The 19,695-nt window shown below is 38.0% G+C and overlaps 1 protein-coding gene across 1 annotated transcript; it reads left to right on the forward strand.

Annotated features, from left to right (window-relative positions):
• The first annotated feature begins 2,678 nt into the window (after positions 1-2,678).
• zgc:162592 (G-protein coupled receptor) lies at positions 2,679-9,247 on the forward strand. The gene is made up of 2 exons (XM_007256395.4): positions 2,679-3,745; positions 6,782-9,247. The coding sequence occupies exons 1-2, from the start codon at positions 2,788-2,790 to the stop codon at positions 7,087-7,089; spliced, it is 1,266 nt and encodes a 421-aa protein (XP_007256457.3). The 5' UTR covers positions 2,679-2,787; the 3' UTR covers positions 7,090-9,247.
• The last annotated feature ends 10,448 nt before the right edge of the window (positions 9,248-19,695 follow it).

Consider the following 19,695-nt stretch of genomic DNA (forward strand, 5'->3'; position numbering starts at 1 on the left):
TGGAAATCCCAGCACTCCCTATCTGCATGACAACAGATGCATTTGTGTTGAGCTTTCAGATGCACCACACACCACGGCGAGGGTGCGAGTGCACGTGGAGTGCATGTTATGAAAGAAGGCTGAGTTGCTGAATTGGTGCAGATTTTTGTCTGTTTAGCCTTTTAGAAGGCTAAAGGTTGAATATATTGGAGCTAAAGAGCAAAACTAAAAGAAAGTTTCATTTAAACTGTGTTTAATTCACTGTGAAAGCTGTATTGGACTCATAAACTGATCTTCAGTTCTCCTGAAATCAGTAATCTAGAGTTTTAAGCTTTAACTAGACTAAGCATTTGGGGACCCCAAGCAAAATGGACCTGAAATAAATATTACACATATACTCGTGCATCTCAAAACAATAGATTTATAATATAAATATATTACACACAGAGTGATCTAATTTAAGTGTTTATTTATTTTATTGTTGTTAATTATGGCTTACAGCCAATAGAAAACGTTACTTTAGCCGCTCAATTAACTTTTTTTTAACTTCGCGCATACAGACAAAGGCGCAAGTGTGTGTGTGTGTGTGTGTGTGGGTTGTGTGTGTGAGTCACAAGGGAGGTGAGGATGAGATACCTGCGCGCACTCTATTCTTCTGGCTTATGAAACACGCTCTGAGAAGGTGGGGGGGTTACGCGGGCGAGTAACAAAAGTAAAGCAATAGTTACTTTTACTGGTAACTAGTTACTTTTATAGTGGAGCAACTCAGTTAGTAACTCAGTTACTTTTTTGGAGAGGTAACAAGTAACTATAACTAAGTAACGTGCCCAACACTGCAAATCAGTATCTCAGAAAATTAAAATAGAGTATAAGGCTAATTGGTACTTTTGGCAGAGTGGGCAAACCGCGCAAAGGGCATGTACGAATTCTCTTAATTATTCTTAGGTGTGTTTTGGGCGTAACGTGAAATAAACCAATCATTGTGTCAGTATCCATCCCCTTTTAGAGGAACGTGCGCTCCGACTTCTGTTTATTCCTATTATAAGAGCGCATAGGAGACTGACTGCTCATCATGCTCATCATAAGGGACAAGTAAAGTTATTTTATTCTTTATTCTGTTTATTGTTCATGTAAAAGCTGGTTTTGCAAGACTGAATATTAAACAAGCAATCAAATGCATTAAAAGGGATTCAAAATATTTAATAAAAAAAAATATATAAAAAGGAACAAAATAGTAAAAAAAAAAAAATATATATATATATATATATAAACTCATTAAAAAAACTCATTTAAAACAATCACAGTCTTTCTAGTTTAAGGAAGCATGCACAAGGCATGAAAATAGACTGTTGATGGGGTGTAAGATGGCACTGCGTCTTGCTCAGGGTGCGTGATAGGGCCTGTGTTGTGTTCCTGTAAAATGGCCAGTGTAGGAGGTAGTTGGCTGTAGTTTTAGTTTGGTCGTTGGTGGTAAATGGTCTGAAAATTTGGAAACCACTGCTTTACAGTATTAATGTGCAGAATTAATACACATTTGGGACACAGCCTTTATTTCATCAGCTGAGAGAGAGAGAGAGAGAGAGAGAGAGAGAGAGAGAGTGCACTCAGGCTCTGATTTTCAGGAAAAAGGATCAGTTGGGAGACACCTGAGCTCCGCTGCTGCAGACCCAGGAGATAAGGGATGGGATAAGGGTCTAACCTATTAGTTGGGGTGGGAGGGGTGAGTGTGGATGGCGGAGAAATTAGGTCGTCTCTGCGCTCGGGCCGCTCGCCGGCTCCGTCCGCCGGGACGTCTTCATTAGGATACTGACAGGAGCATACATCACGAGCAGATTCAGCTCTGAACGCTCTGTTAATGGCTGGCTGGGCAGTGCAGGCCTGTCCGGCTGAACTGCTGCACATGCCTTGTGGATATGCTAATTAGCTTTCAGAAGAGTATAAGCGTAAGTGCAGTCAGTGCTGAGCGTGACCTCCACCATCACACAAGTTCTAAAACTTGTCAAAACAGCTTTAAGGCTCACTGTTAATAGTCCACCATCCATACGATCAGCCAGAACATTAAAACCACTAACTATCTGGATATAATGGCACCTGTCAAGTTGTGGGGTCTAGGGATCTATATACTGTATTAGGCAGCAAGTGAATATTCAATTCTTGAAGTGTTTTAAACGTGGTAAGAATCAGACATCAGACTTGACTTATTGAGTTGTCAGTAAAGAGGCATAAAAATTATATAATGAGGCATCAAAAACAGTATTGATTTTAAATAAATAGTTCACGTGCAAAGAGATGGAGACAGTAGTTCATTTAGTGCTGTGTTTAAACCCCACCCACTAGAGGGCAGTGTTGTACTCTGTTGTTAAATCACACTCCTCTGGTTGGTTAAAAAGTAAACTTTTCTTTTACTCATTTTTTATATTATTGTGTGTTTTTATATATACTATGAGATTGCAATAAAGGTGCATCTCAAAAAATAGAATATCACTGAAAAGTTACTTTATTTTAATAATTCAGTACAAAATGTAAAACTCATAGATGTATTACACGTAGAGTGATCGATTTTAAGTGTTTACTTAATTTATTATGTGTTTTTTTTGTTATTTCAGCCATTTCTCATTTTCTGCATATATTTCATATATATATATATATATATATATATATATATATATATATATATATATATTCTACTACTACTGCTCCTCGGCTAATTTGCATCACGTGACTACACTCAATTGGAGGTTTGGTCACGTGACACCTGACTTGATTAGGTTCAGGTGAGGTGTCTGGCCTTGGTTTCCCTGAACGTCTATGTTTGTGTGTACACGCGCGCACACACACGCGCCTCGTGTTGTCTGCTCTGCTCTACTCGTTTTCCCCGTTAAGGTCTCCTTCCACACGTTGGACACCGTGGAGATCACCAGCACCCTCCTCCACCTGTACCTGGAGCAGCCCAGCATGTCTGGAACGAGCAACGCCTCGCTTCCAGGTGAGGCTGAGAGTCTGGAGCTCAGACCCGCAGGTGAGGTGCTGAGGCAGCTGGAGGAGAACAGGCCCATTAAGATGGCTATAATACTGGCTCTGGGGGTGATGATCACGCTGGGGAACATCGCTGTGGTGATGGTGATCTCCTCAGCAGTGCCCGGATGGTCCAGGAACTCTCGGTACTTTCTGCTGTCTCTGACCGGGGCTGACTCCGCCTTCGGGCTCGTGGTCATGCCCCTGAACCTGTGCGTGAGCCTGCTGAAGCACTACAACGACGGGCCGGACCCGTTCTGCCACGTGGTGGCGTTCTTCAACGCGACCGTGTACTCCACCTGCATGTACACGCTGGCCAGCATCAGCCTCGAGCGCTACCTGGCCGTGTTCTACCCGCTGCAGTACAGTACCCTGCTCAGCCGCAGGAGGGCGCTCTCGCTCATCGCTCTCGCCTGGGGCCTGCCACCTGTGCTGCTCTCGCCCGTCTCGTGGCCGCAGGGCATCATCCAGGTGCGCTTCTCGGCCGCGTCGCTCGTGTGTAACCCCGCCTACTCCAGCAACGTGGTGTACTCGCTCGCGCTCACCGCTTTGATCTTCTTCCCCTGCTCCGCGATCATGACCTTCTGCAACCTGCGGCTCTGGACGGCCGCCAAAAGGCACCGGCTGAAGCTCAGGACCCGGACCCGGTCATCACGGAACGGACCGGATGTGGCGTCCCGAGTGCTGGTGCCGGTGATGACCATCTACTACACCTGCTGGACCCCCTGCATGGTCATCATGATCTACAACGGTGAGTTCACCTGCCTGACAGGCAGCAGCACAGGTGTCAACACAGGTGTTCTCATTCATTACTCTCTATAGATACTAGGGTTTAATATCATTCAGACCTGAATGATGTTCCAGTGATGGAAAAAATACAAGAATGCTGTTTTCTGTCTGTAATGCACACAGAATAAGACACTACTATGCTAATATAAAATCTATGTTAAAATAAGTTCAATTAACCGAAACCTTTAATTCCTAAACATGATTAAAAATAGTTCAAAATCACAAATAATAAGTAAAATAGAGCTGTACTGCTGACATGCCCTAATATGCCCTAAGACCTAAATTATGTGCCAGTGATGGAAAAATATTAATAACAACACTGTTTTCTGTCTGTAATGCACACAAAAGAGATACTCTAATATTTGAAAATAAAATCTATATACACGTTAAATCAAACAGTAACTTTTTTTTTTAATCTATTGGAATAAAATCTAATGCTTTAATATTTATTTTAGATTTGATATTGACCTTTTTGTTCACAAACCATGCCTAAACATTAAATTAAAAAAATGATGAAAAATGTGATTAAAAATCACATACAATTAGTAGAAATTAGCTGTTTTAACTTGCTTTTTTGACTTGTTTTTTTTTTTTCTTTTCTTTGTTTTGTTTTGTCCTGTGCAGTGGGCGGGCCTAAGCTACTGTTTCATTGGCTTGGTTTGTGATCTATTCTGATGGACTAAAGGTCTCAATTGTTGCTCTGTGCAACAAAACAATTGGGGAAAAAAAACTGCATGATGTCCATTGTAATTGATGCAGGGTCTGAAAGGGTTAAAATAATTTTGTAGAAGTTGAAGTATCAACTCAAGCTTTTTACTTTTTAAGTTAAAGTGTAAAAAGTACTGGTTTCAAAACTACTTAAAGTAGTTTTAAAGCCAAAACACATTTTTCTAAATGCCATAATGACTATAATGTTATACTAAAATATATATGCACATATGCCCATTTGTAAATAATAATAATACCAACTTTATGATGAGTGTCCACAGCTGAAATATAAAAGTACAAAAGTACTTGCCTTCAAATGTACTTTAAGCATCAAAACTTATGAAACATGAACATATGAAAATACTGTTATGTTTTTAAGGATTTTAATGTTTTTTTGAATGGATACATGACCCAGTGTAATCAGAAAAAATATATACATCTTTATGTAAGTTTTTATACATACTTAATCTATCCAGACTCACTGGGTAGTCCAATTTCTGACAGCAGAGCTATATACTCTGTAGTTAAGGGTCAGTTTTCCTTTATTTCTGATAACTTCAGTTGTATTTCTTCACTTTTGGGATCGTGAAAGCCTCTCTGATGAGTTACTGACGCTGTCTAGCTGATGAATCATTGTACAGATGTACAGAACTCACGGATAACCTGTCAGTTTTTGATGAGTGACTGTACGCGGGGAGAATTTCAGCTGCTTTATAAAGCAGAATAGTTTTGTGAAATATTGTCCTCCCATCAAAGCTTGTTTCAAACTAAATCATCCTGTTTGGCAGCGCTGTGAATGCTGTGTTCACAGATCAAATTCTACTAATGTTTTCTCACAGATTTAGTTCAGATTGGGGTGCAGTTGTTTGGGAATTGTGGGCCCAAGATAACGATCATGATTTTGATTGACTTATCTGCAGATAAACAATCTGTAAAAATGTTTAAAATGTAGAAACGTGAAGAATATCTGCCTGAATTGAGCATCTAAAAATATCCTTGTAAAAGAAAAGTGCATTTAAGTATATTTGTTTAAAGAGAAGTATAAACATATATTATTCCGACATCCTATTGGTTTATACTGTGATCCATCACACCTGCACACGCCCCCCCAGCAAGAACATAGCAGACGTATGTAGCCTAGTATGAAGATGATCCGTGCAGAGAGTCAAGAGAACTCCAGACAAACTATGAGCAAATATGCAACTAAAACACTAAAAAGCCTAGTGCATTATAGTCATTATGGCTTTTAGAAAAATGTGTTTAGGGGAGGGGGGATAGGACACTACTGTGTCCTGAAGTGTGGCTTAAAGGAGAATGTAGGTGTCAAATGGACTTTTGTTGTAGTAAAACGCGATAAAAAGTACTTACCTTTGATGAGTAGCACACCTCCGTTCTCCCACAGCGATCATAGATCCAGAAATTTTAACAGTTGCTCTAAAAACCCTTCAGACTGGGTGATACGGGGCATAATTTGCCCCGATAAATCACTTTTTACAACGTTATCCAGCTCAAAGTAGCTCCACACCTCCTTGCTAAAATCCAGAGAGTCCTGACATTTAAAACGAGACATTAATAACTTAAAAAGTGCACAAGAAGCTTATTATAAACCTCTGTTTACATCCCATAACGCTAGCTTCAGCTCCGAGCGCCACCATTACTACTGGCAGCAGCTGCTGCGCTATGTGGAGTCTATGTGTATATATACATAGACCTGCAGAGCGTAGCAGCCCGCACTGCTATGCTATGCGGAGCTGCGTAGCAGCTTATTTAAAAACCATGCTATTTGTGTGGAGCTACTTTGAGCTGGAAAACGGTGGAAAAAGCGATGTATCGAGTCAAATTATGCCCCGTGTCACCCAGTCAGAAGGGTGTTGTTTGGACAAACTGTTAAATTATCTGGATGTCTGAATGCTGTGGGAGAATGGAGGTGTGCTATTCATCAAAGATGATTACCTTTTATCATGTTTTGCTACACAAAAAGTACATTTTACTCCAGAGTTCTCCTTTAAGCATTTGTCCTTAATGGCCTTATTTTTTCACCATACATTACTTTTACTTTTTATAGTTTGAGTAGTTTTGAAACCAGTACTTTTACTCTTTTACTTAGATTAAAAAGCATTAGTTGATGCGATAACTTCTACAGAGGTATTCTAAACTCTATTATATATACTTCTACCTACAGAGTAGTGAATGGAGATCCTTTTATTTTATATGCATTTGCCATATAGTGATGTGTTTTTTCTACATTAATCCTTGAATTCACGCTCTGTGTTCTGGTTGTGTTTCTCAGCGATGTCTGGCAGTGGTGTGCCGGAGTGGGTGGAGTTTGTCGCCGTGTGGCTGCCGACATCCAACGGCTTCCTCAACTGCATCTTCTACTTCTGGATCAACAAAAACTTCAGGCGGAAGTTCCACCTGCTGCTCCACAAACTGTGCGTGGGACTGTGCCCGAGTGCGGAGAAGGTGCTGGGCTGTGCCAAGCCGCTGGAGCCGCTGGCGGTGCCGGCCTGGAACAACAACAACTCCCTGCACGAGCGATCGTCCAGCGTGTCGTCCACGTGCACACTGCTCACCATCGCCGCCGAGACCTACATCTGACAGCTGACCAGTTCAGATGAGCCTCAGAGTGGCTTCAGTTCTTGACTTCAGTTTGTGTCAGAACTCCAGATCTGACCCAGATATGCTGAGATGCTGGGATGCAGGCGCCCACCGGGGTGACTGGTACACCTGCGGATCTCACACACACATGCTAATGCTGCAGAACACTGATGTGGAGTCAGGTAGGACCAGCTGTTAGGTTCAGATTAAGCTAAAACTCCTCTAAAGGTTCTTCACGGCTTCAGTCATGTTGCATACTTTTAGCTCCTGGGCAGCTTGTGCCTTTTTACTTTCACTGCACTTATTTTCAATGAGATTTATTCCTGGTTTATTTAGATTTTTAGTTATTAGTTATTATTATTAGTTATTTTTAGTAGGTCAGGCTTTTCTAGCAGTTTAAAGTGTTGTTAGATGTTTTCAGGTGTTTTCAGTGCAGGTTTATTATAGGTCCATTCAGTCATCTTATTTTTACAAAGGTAATGCTTGAATTCCGTGCAATCATTTTCTCTAATCCATTGGCCCATATTCATATAGCTTTTTAGAGTATAAGTGTTAATTTAAGATCAGATTATGTCAGAAAGCAGGGAAAGTGGTCCAAAATCCAGACCTATTTCACACTTGGCTTGTGTACACTAAGTGCATAGCTGTTTACACTCACCTTTATTTTAAATGCATCTTCTGAGACCATTTGTGATCAGATTTCTCATTATCATGCATTATTGGTGATCCAACACAAAAGTGCATTCGCACCTGGCATTTGTTTGAATGTCTTCTGAGATCATTTGTAATTAGATGTTTCACTGTTGGATCTGATTTCCGCTGAGAGCATAGCCATTGTAATTACTCGTAATCAGATTTTCACTGTCCAATATCCTTTCCATTAAAGGTATTGTCATTCACGCCCAGCATTTATTTTAAATGCGTCTAATGTGACCACTTGTGATTTGGATTTCTCACCATCTAATCTCATTTTCATTAGAGATAAAGCCATTGTGATCACTCGTAATCAGATTTTCACTGTCCAATATCATTTCCGTTAAAATGCGTCTAATGTGACCATTTGGGATCAGATTTTTCACTGTATGATCTCATTTCCAATAGAGGCATAGCCATTCACACTTGGTTTTTATTTTAAATGCATCTACTGTGAGCAAACGTGTTCGGATTTCTCACTGTCCGATCTTATTTCCGCTAAGGGCATAGCTATTGTGACCACTCATAATCAGATTTTTCACCATCCTATCTCATTTCCAATAGAGTCATAGCCATTCGCACTTGGTATTTATGTTAAATACGTCTCCTGTGACCACTTGTGATCAGATTTGTCACTGTCTGATCTCATTTCCCTTGGAGGAGGGGTCTGTTGCACACAACTAAGAGTTGTCCAGTTTAGATTTGTAGTCGTGCACCAACCACAAGTGTCACCATTATCTATTATCTTGTTATTGGACGGTGTGGTATCACGGTAGTGGTCATTATGGGGACGCATTGAGACGCTTTTGTGTTCACACTACAGTATGCATGTATTTTGTGTGATCGGATCCTGTACTTTATGTTGGCCGCTTCACTCATTCAGGACCCATGTTAATAATTGATTTATTAGACAGATCTTAGATCGGCACTTTTTGTAAATATCAGCCAGTGTTCTCTGGTCTTTTCTTATCTCTATGCCAGAGTCTGCCATTGGTCCAGGAAGTTTAACCTTTACATTTCAGTGCTGCTGTTTATGCAGATAGAAAGTAATTAGGCACTTGCATCACAGAAAAGTCAGTTCTGCTGTATCTAACATTTCCTAACATTTCTTCTGCACTTTATACACACTCCGCAGTGTGGACTGCGTTCAGGACCGTGTGTTGACCGTTGGGGAATGTGTCCTGTATAAACTAATGAAATGTTTGTAAATTGTAATATATTTTAAATATTGTAGTTGGTCGCTCTTGGTGTTGCCTTTCCGGATCAGATGAACTGATCTAAAGGCTCGTTGTGAATCGTACGATTATGTGTCTCTTAAAGTAAAGCCATGTTTTCAAGTATTGGGGAATTGAGGAAAATGTAAAATATATATTTGTAAATAATTTTATTGTTTTGTAAAAAGATCATGTTTAATGTTGGTGATTTATAATGTGGTGTTGAATGTTTTGTACTGTAAAATAAAGCTTAAAAGCCCTCATATTAATTTAGAAAATACCTGAGTTTATGAGTTTATGTACCATTTTCCACAATGACACTGGTGTGGTGGATAAACAGTTCTGTGATAAGGTCAGAGAATTAATTCATCTAATCTTCATTTTTATAATTAATTATAAAATGAACCTATCAGACTACAGAAGAGGGAACAAGTAGACAAGTTTTTTTCACACTTTTAAGGGCTAAAGTGACCCAATAGATTTTTTTTAAAGAGTTGTGTGGACATTTTAAAGGGGCATCAAACCCCCTGGGTTTTGCTGACTCCACCCTAAGCTCAAATATGAAAAAGGCTAAAAATAAAATGGGAGGGGAAATGGGTGATGTATGGGTTAAGGGTCAGGGCAAGTGAGAGAGCTGATTGGCTGAGCTGCAACAGCAGCAGTGTGCCTCTGATATAAAAATGTATGAACTCCAATATCGGAGGTTGTTTGTGTTTGGAGATTTCGAAAAAACAGAAATTGAGAGATGTGCGCTGATTGGTTTTAAAGAAAGCTGTTTCCCGACTCCAGTCCTTAGCAGTCCTGCCTTATACAGATTTCAGTGACTGACTAACACATGAATATACCTTAAAGGGGCACTAAACCTCCTGATTTGTACTGACTGCACACCTCACATTTGAAAAAATGCTAAAAAAAAAAAAAAAAAGGCACTGGGTGATGTATGGGTTTAGAGGCAGGCCAGGAGGGAGAGCTGATTGGCAGAGCTGTAGCAGCAGCGGTGTGGGGGTGGGAATATTGATTTACTGATTAGCATATTGTGATGTGTCTGCGTACTTGCCTATAGTACAGTTGAACCTGAGAGGGCGCTACAGATGCGGAAATTACCACAATAAAAATAGTTTTTTAAAGGTTTTACTAAAAGTCTATAAAATGTTAAGCAGGACTGTTATGTTTAATAACTTTAAACAAACACATTTAATCTATTAATGGACAAAATATGGTTTAGGATTTAGTGGCTCTTTAAGCCACATGCTGTACGCCACAGCAGACCACCTACATCAGGACTAGAGAGCCCCTTAAAGACGGCCACAACCCAGAAAACATCACTATTCATCCTTTCCCATCACGCAGCCTGGCTGCAGTATTCCAGCTTGCCTTTTTTCAGATGCAGAAATGTATTCAGGTGGCTTATTTCCTGCGATGCTGCATCTTCGCGGGGTGTAATATAAGTGTCTGGTGCTATCAGCTCTGAGGGATCATTGAGATGTTGTGGAGATGACAGCCTGGCTGGAGCTGTTGCATGTCAGACGAAATATCGCCCTTTCCGGGTGCCGGCGAGCAGCGAATCGCATGAGCGCTCAGACGTGTGGCCGACACCTCCGGAGCCGCCAGGCTGAATTCTGTGAGGGGAAAATCCTAGCAGAACATTTACAGCTCAGGCTAAACAAGATCTGCTGTAAACCAGCCTCACGTCTCTGAGAAACGCTGATATATTTCACACTGAGTGCTAACGGGGGGTTACAGAAAGCCCAAAAACTGCTGCAGCTCATACTACAGAAAATCAGCTGCTGTCTGTGTGAATCAGCGCTGACCTTTTGCCAGTTTATATAATAACAGTGCCTGTTTTATACGGCCTTCCTTCTTTGTCTTATACACTGAAACAAATGTGCCCTGGATTACTTACTTAAAACTCTGAATGAGATTATGTCTCAGGCAGATATGTACCAGAGTACCAGCCAAAACATTGGACACATCTTTGGCTACGTTCACATTACGTGAATCTGATTTTTTGCTCATTGTGTCTCAGATCAGATTTTTTCATGGCTGTGTGAACGTGCCAAATCAGATTTTTAAAAATCAGATTTAAGTCACTTTTATATGTGACAATGAATGTAAACAGTCAAATCAGAATTCTTGCATCTTTTTGCTTTTACGCATTAGCATTAGCGCTAGGTTCTCTCTCGTACCCACACTGCATCTCTTGGTGCAGATGTGCAGCTAAAGCTGTAAAAACAGCAAAAGCAAACCCCCTGTCCTTTTTTCACCTCCTCGACCTGAGCATGAACTTCAGACCAGCTGTTTACTCTCCACTCCAGCAAAAGATGCTCCACAGATGAGCTGCTAACTCATCCATTTCCCTTTATAAAGCTACGAGTCTCTCCTCACACTAATATGAGGTTTTCTGTTGTTGTTGGTGAAGAAGGAGGCGTTTATACAGGTACCAATGTGCAGCATGTGAGGTGTTTCAGGGACAGATTCGTTCACATTACACACAGATACAGATCACTTACATTTGTAAATGTGAACCGTCAAGATGTGTTCCTTCGTAGTCTGGATCACTTCAGCATTCATTTAGGGAAAAATGTAAGAAAAAATAAAAACATTAAATGGAAGGTGTGTCCAAACTTTTGACTGGTACTGTATGTAAATGATTACAGCTGTAGTCTGATTAGACACTGGAGCATCTTGCCACAAGAGGGGGTAGCATTGTATATCCCCCACACTACTTTTGGGTAGTGTACCTCTTGGTGAGAGATCACTGCAAAAAATCCATCGGCAAAAACTAGAAAATCGCGAGATCTTTGAAATAAGACTTGAATTAAATAAATTCCCAGAGTTTATATCCTACATTTGGACACAAGAATCAGAATAACTTGACTGGTGAGCTTGTGTGCTTATTTTGAGTCAAACTACTTAAAGGTCTCCTTCCGCTAAAATCCACTTTTTCTCACACCGTGGCTTTGATAACATTTCAGTAGGGTCAAGTCAAATCAAGTCAATTTATTTGTAAAGCACATAAAAAAGACATCAAGTGTCGACCAAAATGCTGAACAATGAAACAAAATTTTAAAATAAAGCAAATCAGTGGTAAAACTGTAAAATAATCTTAAAGTATAACTCTTAATCTATAAAAAAATATTCTGTGCTGTATCTTTACAACTAAGGCTGTATCTCTGAAAACATTTTATCCTTTGAGTTTTAGAGCTGTAAAATTGACTGTTGTGGAATGCAGGTAGGCGTTCTTTGCTGTAGTGCTGTTAGCCAATCAGAGGTGATATATTTGCATGTATGAATATTCATGAGCAAGGGCCCAAATCCTGTCTTTCTTCAGAGACCACTAATTCAGTTAACTAAAGCAGGGCTAAATATAATCACCTGAGCATTTTTTTTTTCACAAAAATGATTTACATGGCATTCATTCATACTAGAGACACAACTAAACATTTTAAATTGAATGAAAACTATACCTAAAATATATCAAATTATCACTTGTACCTTAAACTGTATTGCTGCTCCCTGTACATCCATATTGCATTTATGTAAGATACTTCTATAGATCTAATTATATATTTGTATATTTATATTTATATACTTATGTATATATATATATATACTTATATCTATGCACTTTATGTAAATAACACTGTATATTGCACTTCTGGTTGGATGCTAACTGCATTTTATTGGCTCTGTACTTGTACACTGCACAGTGACAATAATGTTGAATCTAATCTAATATAATCTAAAAAAAAAAAAAAATAGTAAAATGAGACCTTTAAAGATTAGATAAATCAGAGAGTCTGATTAAAGTCATTGTTCCTAAAATACAGTACCAGTCAAAAGTTTGGACACACCTTGGATTCAGTGTTTTTCTTTTCTTTATTTATTAATTTAATGTATTGTCTACACTGTAGATTAAAATAAAAGACAAGAATACAATTTAGGGACGCATATATATTTTATTATAAATTATTATATTTTATGTAGTAAACGGTATAAAAAAATCTATGTTTGTCCCTCAAAACCTCCTGATCTAAACCTGAGGAACTCCTTCCTTCAAGACGGTGAGAAAACTATTCCAGGTGACTCTTCCTCATGAAGACACTGAGATTAAAATACCAAGAGTGTGCAGATCTGTCCTCAAAGCTAAATGTCCTACTTATTTAACACTTTTTTTTGTGTTCCTGTATAGCTGTACTATAGTCTTCAATATATATCATAAAATTCAATCATAAATCATAAAAAGAAAGAAAAAACACATTAAATAAGGAGAGATATTATTTTTTTACTATGGGTAAATAAGGATATTATTTTTTTAATATGGGTAATCAGAGAAGAGTTTATTTACATATAAACATGAATTCCAGCAGTTTTTGATGAATAAATCACACAAAAAACAAAAAAGTACTCAAAAAAAAAGTAAGAAAAATGTAGAATATTTAGGATTTCAAGCTAAAAAGGCGTACATTAATTAATGAAAGCTGTTTTTTGGCATTTACATAAACTTATATAAAGCCCAGCAACATTAAAAGAATGTGACGGGAGGAAAACAAGTGATGCCCTGCTTTAATGTCACCTAGTGCCCTTTGTAAATTGGGGCATCCTGCGTGGTGTAATGTAGCGCCACATGCGTAATCAGCTGCTCAGGCCGCTGCAGTGCGCTGCAGTGTGCATTATGAAGCTGCTGGAGCTCGGTATCACAGAGCTGCAGGGCAGGCTGATGAATTCAGCGCTCTTTCTCGCTCTCCGTAATGGAGGAACGGGAAGAGATAAAGTCTGAGTCTCAGCTAAATCCTATTATATCTGGTCATATGAGACCAACTTCCCAGCCTTCTAGAAGGTTATGATTGGGCCTAAGACTATTCAGTACGGGTCATTGAGCTCCAGCTAAATGGGTTTGGAGATAAATCTTATGGGTTAAACAGAAATCTGAGCACTTTTACCTCTTCAGCAGCAGTGCAGAGGTGACGCAGTGCAGGCTGGGTAGAATACGGCGGGCATTGTTATGTACAGGGGTTGGACAATGAAACTGAAACGCCTGTTGTTTTAGTGTAGGAGGTTTTTTTTTAAATTGGAGCAGCCTGGTGGCCAATCTTCATTAATTGCACATTGCACCAGTAAGAGCAGAGTGTGAAGGTTCAATTAGCACAGTAAGAGCACAGTTCTGCTCAAAATATTGCAATGCACACAACATTATGAGTGACATACCAGAGTTCAAAAGAGGACAAATTGTTGGTGCACGTCTTGCTGGCGCATCTGTGACCAAGACAGCAAGTTTTTGTGATGCATCAAGAGCCACGGTATCCAGAGTAATGTCAGCATACCACCAAGAAGGACCAACCACATCCAACAGGATTAACTGTGGACACTGAGAAAAGAGGAAGCTGTCTGAAAGGGATGTTCGGATGCTAACCCGGATTGTATCCAAAATACATAAAACCACGGCTGATCAAATCACGGCAGAATTCAATGTACACCTCAACTCTCCTGTTTCCACCAGAACTTTCTGTCACCACAATAAATTATTGTGGTCTAAAACCAGGTGTTTCAGTTTCATTTCCAACCCCTGTAAATTAGCCCCTTTAAAAACGTTACACTTTAAAAATAGTACAAAGTACAAAATGAAACTATAAGTAGGGCTTTTTTTCTTTATCAGTCCTACTGCTACTCAGCTGTATAACCACCATCGCTAGTGATGCCACAACACAACGAGGGTGAAGACTAGCACATGCCTCCTCCAATTTATGTGAAGTCAGACTTCTCTCGGAGGAAAGCGCAGCAATTTGTTTCCGATACATCAGCTCACAGATGACTAGTGATGATCAACATCACCCTAGGAGTGATGAGGGGAAAAAGGGCCATCTACCCACCCAGAGAGAGAGAGCAAGGCCAATTGTGCTTTCTCAGGGCTTCGGCAGCTAATGGAAAGCTGCATGACTGGGATTCGGATGAGCAATCTACCGATTATAGTGACAGCGCTTAGCTCACTTTTCTCTTTTTATCCGTTTTTATAAAGTGCTGTAACTAGGATCACTGGTTTACTGGTCACTGGTTCACTGGTTCGAATCCTGTTCATGCAGCTTGCCATCAGCTGCCAGAGCCCTGAGAGAGCACAATTAGCTTTGCTCTGTCTGGGTGGGTAGATGGCGCACTTACTTCTCATCGCTGAGGTATCAGAACAGATTCAGAACAGAGTCGCTGCGCTTTCCTCCGAGTGTTAGCGCTGTGATGCTACTCAGTAAAGCTGCATCAGCAGCAGTTCAAAAAGAGGCGGAGTCTGGCGTGTCTTCACAATACCATTGTGTTGTGGCATCACCAGTAATGGGGATCTACAGCTGAGTAGCAGATGAATGGATGGGACAACTGGGCAGATAAATTGGGAGAGAAATGGAAACAAAATATATAACTATTAAACACTCTATATCCAAAAGGTAGTGGACATCTCTTCTCACCCATTGCTGACACGTACAGTATGAGTCAAACATTTGGAAATAGTTTTTTTTTTTTTTTACTATTTAAATATTTTATTTGCATTGTAGATTAATACTAAAGTCATCCAAACTATAAAGAAAAACATGGAATTATTTAACAAGCAAAAAACGTGTTAAACAAATCAGAATATGTTTTATATTTTTTTATTTCTTGCCATGTTAACATGTTTTAGAGCATCAGTTGTAAAGTTGTAAAGAGGTAGAGTTACAGGTATACAGTGAATAGCTCTGTTTGAGTAATGTTCTAATCCAGATTATGGTAAGAACTACTCAACTAAGTATAGAAAAAATACTTTAAGGAATGAAGGTCAGTCAATCAGAACCATTTTAAGAACTTTGAAAGTATCCTCAAGTGCAGTCACAAAGACCTTCAAAAACGCTATGATAAAACTGGCTCTCATCAGGACCGCTTTAGGAAAGGAAGACCACGAGTTCCCTCTTTTGCACAGGATAAGTTCATCAGAGTTACCATCCTGAGAAACTGCAAGTTGACAGCTCACCAGATAAGAGCACCTAAATGCTTCTTCACAGAGTATTTTGGTTTGTTTAACACTTTTAAGCTACTACATGATTCTTTATGTGTTCTTTCATAGTCACTTCACTATTCATTTACAATGTAGGGAAAAAAAAACTTTTGACTTGTACTGTATTGCATATGACTAATCTAATTCTAGGGGTATGAAGCTCTTCAGTATTGAGCTGTGGAGCTGTGGAGGAACTGTGTTCTCTGGAAAGATGGTGCTCAAATCCAATACATGTGGATAGGAGGAGTTGGGGATGGGGTAGGGTTGGATGGTGATCATTCAACATCTTGACTTCATTAACTCTAATAATCTTCTTAGTAAATTCAATCAAATCCTCACAGCAGTGCCCTGACATCTAGTATAGTCAATAGTTTTGCATTATTGCTTTTTAACTTATTTTTTAACTTGTTTCTTTTATTATTATTATTATTATTATTATTATTATTATTATTATTATTATTATTATTATTATTATTATGTTTTTTATTTCTTCTCATTATTTTTTATTCATTTATTTATTTGTATTTTTATTGTACTGTGCGAAAGTTATGTGTAGCTTAATTTAAACTTTTTTGTATATTAGTCTTATCATCTTTTAATCCTAATTTCTTAATTAAACCAATTTTTATTATTTATTTAATCCTTGTTCTATTTTTATTTTTATCTCTTTTTAAATATTTTAATTACTTAAAGTTAATGTCAATCCCTGTATTTGTAAATGCCCTTCTACATAGAAAAGGAGGCTGTGAATTAAAATAAAGGTGGGTTGATTGTTTGATTAATTGATTAATTAATTGAGTATAATCTGTTATTGCAACAAAAGCATGACCAAATTCTTTTTAATACTCTTGATTTTAGAAGAAACCATGAATAAACAGATGTCCCAACACTTTTGTCCATATATTCCTAAAGCACTGACTAGACTAAACGTATGAGTATTGCTGACTGAATGATGTGTTAACCATTTTTATTTCACATTTGTATAAAATTTTCTTCAGTATATAAAATATGGGACCTTCTGTATCTTTGCAGCAGCTTCTGCAGACCTGAGCTTTATCAGATTCCTCTGCTTCTTATTTATTAATTTATTCCCATTCATTCCTTTACCTCTTAACATGTTTCACCTTCACCTCAGTGACACCGGTAGCTATAATCTACAGAGCTGTTTACCCGGTTTCTTTGACCAGAAGCTACAGTTTTAGCTGTATAGACATATTTATACCAGAATAAAGGATTTCAGTATCAATGCTGTTCATGTGTATAGCTGTTAGTCTGTTCATGCAATTATACCCTCAGTGACTCACAGAAAGATCAAGACTCTCAACAACTTTTCTATTTAGCCTCTGATAGCATTAAATAGATAACCCTGATGTCTGTTTATCTCCTTCTAAATCATAATGTAGCTCAACCAACACAACCCTTTCATCTCATCCAATTTCTTTACAACCTAAAACATGTATATATATATAAATATATATATATAAAAGTATAATGAAAATTTTACTTTATTTCAGCAATTTAGTTTAAAATGTGAAACTCACATATTATATAAATGTATTACACACAGAGTGATCTATTTTATGCTTTTATTTCTTTTAATTGTTGATAAAAAAAAAATATGGCTTACAGCCAATAAAAACCCCAAAAAAATCTGTGTCTCAGATAATTATAATATAACATAAGACCAATTGGTATTTTTGGCAGTGTGGGCAGTGTGCCAAGTCCTGCTGGAAAATGAAATCCGCATCTTAAGATGACATGTCTCTCCAAACATGTCTCTCTCCACTCTTCCTCCAGACTCTTATTCTAATATTCTGAGAAACAGATTTTCACTGAGTAAAGGAGGGGAAGACATGTCCAGAATATAAATATCAACCAATCAATCAATCAACCTTTATTTTAACTCGGATGTACATTGAGGGCAGCCCTCATTTTCACTGTAGCCGAGCATTTACAGAAACAGGGATTGACATGACAGAGAAAATTATAGCTAAATTTAATTATTGTAAAATAGCAGTAAATAAAATATAAAAATAGATAATAATAAAAAAATAAATAAATAATAAGATTAATGAATATAATTAAGTATGGTTTAATTGACAAAAAGATTAAAATCAAAAGAAAGTAAGACTAATACAACAAAAATGGGTTAAAATTAGCTAAAACTAACTTGTAAATAAATGAACTAACAAAAATAAAAGCAATAATAATAATAAAAATAGTAATAACAATAAAACAAAATCAAAATAAGTTAAAAAGCAAAAATACAAAACTATTAAAAATAAATATATGTTGCCAGGAGTCAATGGGAAAGGTGTGAGTGAGATTTAGGCACCAATGCTTGACTGCCCAAACAAATCGTGGTGCACCTGAATTTTCCATTGCCAAGATAGCAATATGCCAGAAATATATTGAGCACACCTTACTTCCCGACCACTACACCCAGGGGAGTTGCCCTATTGATTGCCCCAATTAATTATATATATAACATCACTCCTAATCATTCCTAATATACCTGGTGTATAATAAATAGTGATACAGATGTAATACTCATTAAATGTATTATTAATTTACTGTCTATCTATCTATCTATCTATCTATCTATCTATCTATCTATCTATCTATCTATCTATCTATCTATCTATCTATCTATCTATCTATCTATCTATCTATCTATCTATCTATCTATCTATCTATCTATCTATCTATCTATCTATCTATCTATCTATCTATCTATCTATCTATCTATCTATCTATCTATCTATCTATCTATCTATCTATCTATCTATCTATCTATCTATCTATCTATCAGCCTGGTGAGTAAAATTTGCTAAAAGTTTAATTATCTGGAATTATAATATTTTTTTTGGAGGTTTAAATTGCTGTGATCATATTGACCCAGAGAATAAAGAGTGTTCATAGATTGGAGGATAGCGGGAGGGTTAAAATAGTTCTAGTTTTAGTACAATTAAGTACACTTAGCACAATTTAAGTAAGACTTTTGTACTATTTCTATACTGTGATTAATGTATAATAAGTACAAAAAAAAGTTGTTCCATTTTAGCGCTCTTTAAATATACTGATTAATAATAATGTGGCTACGAGTACATTTTATTGCACAATAGCATAATAATGATTAGTGTACTTTAATATACTTTTTTTCACTAGGGTTATTAAGAGTCCTGAGTCCTGCACTCAATACCATCCCTAAACACCTAATCCTCACCCAGTCCACTGTGTCTTATCGCTTCGTGCTCGGCTGCAGCGGGAATATTAAGGGCCCGCTGACAACAGGGGATGAAGGGAGGCGAAAAAAAGCTCAACAGAACAAATTGTACAATGGTAAATCCAATGTTTTGCAGATGGAGAAATAGAAGATATTCATGTGAGACTCTCATAAAAGCTCTGATGAAATGGCTCCAGAGACCACAGCTTAACAGAATGGATTATTATGCATGAGCGTTTGGAGACAATTGTGGCACCACATGATTCATTCCCGCTTAGAATGATCATAATGCACTGTTCCGTATGGCACTGCGAGAGAGAGAGAGAAAAAAAGAGAAAGAGAAAGAGAGAGAGAGAGACTAAAAAAAAAAAATCTCCATCTAATTTCCTGTGTCAACACCCAGATGTCTGGTGCAGAGAACCAAAGATGCCTATCATTCAACTTCACACAAAGCTCTG

The sequence above is a fragment of the Astyanax mexicanus genome, chromosome 16 (assembly GCF_023375975.1).
Source record: "Astyanax mexicanus isolate ESR-SI-001 chromosome 16, AstMex3_surface, whole genome shotgun sequence".
Taxonomy (NCBI): Eukaryota; Metazoa; Chordata; class Actinopteri; order Characiformes; family Acestrorhamphidae; genus Astyanax; species Astyanax mexicanus.

Coding starts and splice junctions, on each gene's coding strand:
- zgc:162592 (XM_007256395.4), top strand. CDS start 2,788: ATGTTTGTGTGTACACGCGCGCACACACACGCGCCTCGTGTTGTCTGC. Junction 3,746..6,781: donor GGTCATCATGATCTACAACG/GTGAGTTCACCT, acceptor TGTGTTTCTCAG/CGATGTCTGGCAGTGGTGTG.